At 44.1% G+C, this 6,415-nt stretch overlaps 1 protein-coding gene across 1 annotated transcript in view; it reads left to right on the top strand.

The window, feature by feature from the left end:
• cand2 (cullin-associated and neddylation-dissociated 2 (putative)) overlaps positions 1–5,137 on the top strand; it is an 11,747-nt gene extending 6,610 nt beyond the window's left edge. The window contains exons 14-24 of the mRNA XM_023393064.2: positions 14–220; positions 606–793; positions 904–1,069; positions 1,152–1,292; positions 2,044–2,183; positions 2,384–2,559; positions 2,862–2,957; positions 3,212–3,381; positions 3,455–3,619; positions 3,922–4,029; positions 4,644–5,137. Coding sequence (XP_023248832.1) covers positions 14–220; positions 606–793; positions 904–1,069; positions 1,152–1,292; positions 2,044–2,183; positions 2,384–2,559; positions 2,862–2,957; positions 3,212–3,381; positions 3,455–3,619; positions 3,922–4,029; positions 4,644–4,874 — 1,788 coding nt within the window. The 3' untranslated portion in view covers positions 4,875–5,137. The remainder of the gene's footprint in view (positions 1–13; positions 221–605; positions 794–903; positions 1,070–1,151; positions 1,293–2,043; positions 2,184–2,383; positions 2,560–2,861; positions 2,958–3,211; positions 3,382–3,454; positions 3,620–3,921; positions 4,030–4,643) is intronic.
• Positions 5,138–6,415: the final 1,278 nt, after the last annotated feature.

Raw genomic sequence — 6,415 nt, 5'->3', positions numbered from 1 at the left:
TCTCTCTCTCCAGATCGACCTGTCGTCCATCCTGCCAGAGGCTCTGTCAGTGTTGGGATCTTTCTTGAGGAAGAACCAGCGAGCTCTGAAGCTCGGCACGCTGGCCTGTCTCAACACGCTGGTCACTCATCACGCCGCCAGCATCAAACCGGCAGCTCTGGAGCCCGTGCTGAGCGAACTCCCTGCTCTGGTGGACGAGGGCGACATGCATGTGTCCCAGGTAGGGAGGAAAACACTGGACCGAAGACGAAGGTGATCTGATCTGGGGTTACTGGCAGAGGGGGCATTCACAGGGGTAATTTAGAGAGGGGGATAAACCCCCTTCTACAACAACAGCTCGAAAGACGTCACCATATTTAAACTAGAGAACACTTTATTTTAATAATAGAAAATGTTGAGAAAACTGAATTTACAGAAATCAACAATCAGAATCTGTGGAGTAATTCTGAGATACGGATAACAGAAAACAAACAAACATGTGGGACTGAGAACGTGATCTCTTCAGCAGAAATAACCTGTTTACCATCACGTCACATGAAGTCCTGACATCTTGATATTAATATTAGTGACATGATGTATTACACCTGTACTGTCCCTCCGTTCAGGTGTCCGTCACCTTGCTGACCTGCATGGCCAAAGCCTGCCCCTCCTCTCTGGCTAAGATCAGCTCCTCTGTGCTGCCGGGCGTCTTCAGGCTCGTCCACTCTCCTCTGCTGCAGGGCGGCGCTCTGACCGCCATACTGGACTTCATCCAGGCGCTGGTGCTGTCCAAGTCCACCAACCTGGGCTACAGGTGGGACAGAGTGACAGGGTCAGCTGTGCGATGGATCTGTTTGGATCTGGGAGGAGTGTTCACTCAGCTTTACTTACTAATGGTGTGTTTGTGATGTTTTTTGTCTCCAGTCAGTTGCTGAAGTCTCTGACCGAGCCGTTTCACAGCTCTCCGTCCTCCGCAGACGGCGGCGTCATCCACAGACAGTCCTACCTGTCCGTGGCTCGCTGTGTAGCTGCTCTGTCCTCTGCCTGTCCCAAAGAGACAGCGGGGACTGTGTCCGGCCTCATACAGGAGGTGTGGTAGTGTTTGTACAGCTACGACAGCTTCATGTGCTCTGCGTGGTTGTTTCTGCTCAGACGGTATTCTCCCTCCTCAGGTGAAGAACCCCGGCTCTCCTGAGTCTGCTCGGGTCCTGGCTCTGTTGTGTCTCGGGGAGGTGGGGAGGAACGGCAGTCTGGGAGGAAGTAAGGAGGTGCAGGGAGTCATCCTGCAGGCCTTCACCTCCACCAGTGAGGAGGTGAGACATTACATCATCATCATACACCCTCCAGGTGACCCAGCTGAGGCTGATCAGACGACATGCCAGCTCCTTTGCTCCCCACGGTTCCCCCGGCTTACTTATGCTCCAGATGATTGTAAGACACATGTGGTTCCATGGTTAGTTGAAATAGTGAAAACTGTTCTCACATGTTCAGGGTGAATCCTTGGTGAAGGTTTTGTCCGACCAACAGTCCAAACCCACAGTCGTCCAGTTTACAGTTATAAAACAGAGAGAATCAGACAGAAGCTGAAATCAGCAGGTGTGGAACATCTTTGCTTAATACATGACATGAAGAATGTATCTGAATATCAGAATACTTGATTATTTGTGATAAATATTATATAATAAGCATTTAATTTAGCCTTGTTTCAACATTTCATTTTTCTTTTTTTCCTAAATCAAACTTATTTACTTCTCTTGGTTTCAGAGTCTCGTGTTTATATTTTTTCTATTTTTAACTGACAGTAGAGACGTACAGGAAACCAGCGTCTCTTGTTTGTGATCAGATCAGATTTGATCAACTTCCCCACCTCAACAGTCAACAAACGAAATGCTGCTGTCAAACGGGACCTCTAACCCCGCCTGTGCTGGGCCGCTCATCAAGGAACAAATGTAAAGCTGTGTCGTTGAAATACTGCACGTGTATTCAGCTAAACATGTTCCTGGGTGAACGAAGGTGAGAAAATTGAACACGCCTTCACACGGTGGCCTGTTTCTGTGGTTTCAGGTGAAGACGGCGGCCTCCTGCGCTTTAGGCAGCATGGCCGTCGGCAGCCTGAACGACTACCTGCCCTTCCTGCTGAAGGAGATCTCCTCCCAGCCACGCAGACAATACCTGCTCCTACACTCCCTCAAAGAAGTGATCAGGTGTGTCCTCATGGGTTTGTGTGTCTGTTTGCATGTGTCAGTATTCCTCAGATCTGTCTTCATGGATCAGACAAACATTTATCTGCATTTACAGAACTATTTATGTTTATTCAATGTATTTTGTCATGAAACTAAACTTTCTAACTTTTCTATTCTTCTACTCTCTCTCTCTCTCTCTCTCTCTCTCTCTTTCTCTCCAGTGCCTGTCCAGCCTCTAGTCTCTCGCCCCACGTGGAGTCTATCTGGACTTTGCTGTTCCAGAACTGCGAGTGTCAGGAGGAGGGGACCAGGAACCTGGTGGCTGAATGTCTGGGAAAACTGACCTTAGTCAACCCGGCACAACTATTACCGCGACTGAAACAGCAACTGAAAGCTGGTACGAAGTGTGAGGAGGGGGCTGATTTTCATTCAGTCACACTATGTGAGATACTTGTCCCACCAATGGAGGGAGATGTTGGTGATCAATAGAAAATATATATACTGGTCACATTGTTGTGGCAAACAGCTGTGTAGAATAATTGTGTTTCATGAAAACTTTATTTAATATAACGTCTGAAACATTAAGGATTTGGCAAGTGAGAGTGTTAATGTGATGAAACACCTGATCCTTCTCTATTGTTCTGTTCAAGATCAATTCATTTATAAAATAACACACACTCTTTCCCTCCCCCCTCACAGGTTCTCCTCTGGCTCGCAGCACAGTGGTGACGGCTATCAAGTTCACTATTGTTGACCAACCTGCTCCCATAGACTCACTGCTGAAAGACTGTATAGGTAACAAAACTCACTTCAGTTTCACGTTACCTGTGAGGATGTAAACCTCAAACCTAACCTGGATTCTTACCTTTATAACTAATGGTTATTTCTTTCTCGGTTATTTGATGAATTGTTTGGTTCAATTTTCAGTTTCCATGTCGACATGTGGTTACAGCTTTCAGACAAATGTGCATGTGTCCTTTAACTTTAAATCTAAAGTACACTCACATCCTGTCAGTCATTGAACCCGTGACGCCGTCTCTGTTCTGCAGGTGACTTCCTAAAGACCCTGCAGGATGAGGACATAAATGTGCGTCGTGTTGCTTTGGTGATGTTTAACTCTGCAGCTCATAATAAACCATCTCTGATCCGTGGTCTCCTGGGAACGGTGCTGCCTCACCTCTACAAGGAGACCCAGATCAGGAAGGACCTCATCAGAGAGGTGGGTGGCTGGATTGGATGTTATTCATGGTGGATGGTTGTTTGAATGGTGTTTAAGTCTTTGTGTACTACAGGTGGAGATGGGTCCGTTCAAACACACTGTGGACGATGGACTGGATGTGCGTAAAGCAGCATTCGAGTGTATGTACACGCTGCTGGACAGCTGCCTGGAGGGGCTGGACGTCCTGCAGTTCCTGGATCATGTAGAGGAAGGACTCAAAGACCATTATGACATCAGGGTGGGTAGAAAACATGAGCCAGGAACATGTCTGCTGCCTTTATAGAGAATATAACAATATAAGGCAGGTTTTTAACAACTAAACATCATGTATTTCATCTTAGATCTTTATTTGTTTACACCAACTTTTGTGCAGAATTTAGGAGAAATTTGACGACGTTACCAAAACATCTAACATCTTTCTTTTAGTTTGAAAATCAGAATAAAAAACTACGAATTAAAGTTCAGTGAGTGATGCTTTCATCCATTGAAGTGTGTGTGTGTGTGTGTGTGTGTGTGTGTGTGTGTGTATTGTTGCTGTAGATGCTGACCTTCCTGATGCTGGCCAGACTGGTCTCTCTGTGTCCTGCTGCTGTTCTCCAAAGACTGGACAGACTGGTGGAGCCACTGAAAGCTACCTGCACCACCAAGGTATCATGGCGTCACTCATCATTAACTTCGCCTAAAAATAAAAATAATTAGTAGAAGTTAATAGACTGTTCGTGTGAATAATCAAGCAAAAACACAGAAGAAAAAATGAAAAGGACGGAGTAAAAAGTGTCTGCTCTAACATACAATAAGCTACCAACAATTAGCATGCCTGGCTAACAGTAGTAACCCAGAAGGTGATGCTTCCACGCCAAGGAAGAGAATATCATCATCATTATTATTATTATTATGATTATGTGAGAAGAAGCCACATTGAGGACTAACGTGGAAGTACAGCTGAGTTTTCCTGCTCAGAGACAGTTATGCATCAGCAAGATCTACAGCTGATTAAATCTGCCAGCGACTGTAGTCATATCAGCTAGCAAACATCAACCTGCTTTTGTCAACTTCTGTCAGAAATCAGGGAACCATAAAGATCTGCCACTGGTGTCATGGTAAACTGCAAATGTGCTACACTAGAGTGCAAAGGTCAGGGTGTAACAACAGTAGCAAGGTGTGTATTTTGGTGTAAAATACACGTCACACCTGGTATTGAGGAGTGCAGTGTGACTGAGCAGATGATCACATGTGTCTCCCTCCCCTCCCGCCGCCTGCAGGTGAAGGCCGGTTCTGTGAAGCAGGAGTTTGAGAAGCAGGAGGAGCTGCGGCGTTCGGCCATGCGTGCCGTCGCCGCCCTGCTGGCCGTGCCTGAGGTGGAGAGGAGCCCCAGCATGGCCGATTTCGCCAACCAGATCAGAACCAACGCTGACATGGCGTCCATCTACCAGAGCATCCAGGGAGGGGAGGGGGGGAACATAGGGCCCACAGAGAGCATGGATATGAGCTAGACGCTGGAACATGGAAAAGATGTTTTGTTATGATGTTTTTTTTATAGGCAGGGTTTAAGATATATCATCACAACTTCAATTTAAAACAGTATATTTTCCAACTCAACATTGGGATTTTTTAGTCTGAATTTCCTCTGGTAAAATACATTTTATGATAGACATGTGGTAAGTTTTGCAGTTTCTTTTTCTCCATTTTGTGTATTCCCGTCTAAGATCTGGGTTTAATTTAGATCACATGAAATAAAGTGGAGGCATCACTCTGACCATGGCCGTGCGGTTTGTGTCTGATCTGATGGATTTGTAACAAATGTGCCACCACGTTTAAATCATCATCTATAATCTGCTTGTTTATATTTCCATCCAGTCACAACATGAGCATGGTCACAAACATCTGAATCTTTTACTGTGGAAGGAAATGAGAGCAGTGACTTTGAAGCACTTGTTAACAGTACAGAATACCACATGTCAAAAAAAAAAAAGCAAGAGTTCAGCAATATCAAAGTCACACACTGATCCGGATAAACTGGATATTGTTTTAAGCAGAGTCTTAGCAAAGAGCAGGGCTTTCCACTTCCGGGTTTGTGTAAGCCGAAAAATATGGAAAGCCGAAAGGTTCAAAATTCGTCTCGGTTTCCACGTGGCCTGACGTACTGTAAACTTCCACCAGACGTTTTGTCCTTGAACGCCACCCTGTGGTTTTCATAGTCAATAAATATGAACAGTAAGCACCCTATCAGTGAAGAAGGGCAGACTACATTAACATACCACATATCCTCCATCAGTGCCGGCTGCAGTGTCGAGGAAGCGCGAATAACAACCGGAGAAGGAGCGTAACCGAATTTATATGGGTTCAAATTAGCTAAAAGAATTAAAGTTGTTTTATTAGTCGAAATTAGACCTGGACGGACCAGGTTGGTCGTGTTTGGAGGTACTGTGGTTAATGAAGGAATGGAGGACGATCTTAATTTGTCTGGTGAGTGTTTTTTTTTTCCTGTGCTAGATTAACTGAGATGTTAGCTTCATGCTAACCGTAGTTTCTGTTGTCAGAACTGAAATAAAAATATAAGTAAGATAAATGACATTATAACAAAAAACTAAATCTGAGAAATTTACTGGACAAATTTAATAATGACTTGATGAAACTAATATTTTATTTCATATTATCTTCTGTAGTCGTAGACCTGTTTTATGCTAGCGTTAGCTTAACGGTTAATTACTGTTGATGTCATCAAGTCATCAAGTGCAGTGGGGGTTTTGATGCATCTACGCCAGACATAATATTTTCTTCCTCTTTAAATGATTAAGGTATTTTATTTAATATTTTGATATTGTATATAATATTTTGTTGTTTAGTCATAGCCATGTTTATGCTAGCGTTAGTTTAACCCTTATTAAATTACTGTTAAAGTCATCTCTGTAATGGTCAAAGTGCAGTGGGGGTTTGATGCCTCTGTGCCAGACATCAAATTTTCTTCCTGTTTAGATGATAAAGATATTTTATTTCATATTTTGGTACCTTATTTAATATTTTGTTGTTTAGT

The sequence above is a fragment of the Seriola lalandi genome, unplaced genomic scaffold (assembly GCF_002814215.2).
Source record: "Seriola lalandi dorsalis isolate HSWRI2012SDOR001 ecotype SW California unplaced genomic scaffold, Sedor1 jcf7180002054928, whole genome shotgun sequence".
In the NCBI taxonomy this organism is placed as follows: Eukaryota; Metazoa; Chordata; class Actinopteri; order Carangiformes; family Carangidae; genus Seriola; species Seriola lalandi.
This window is presented reverse-complemented; position numbering and strand designations above follow the sequence as displayed.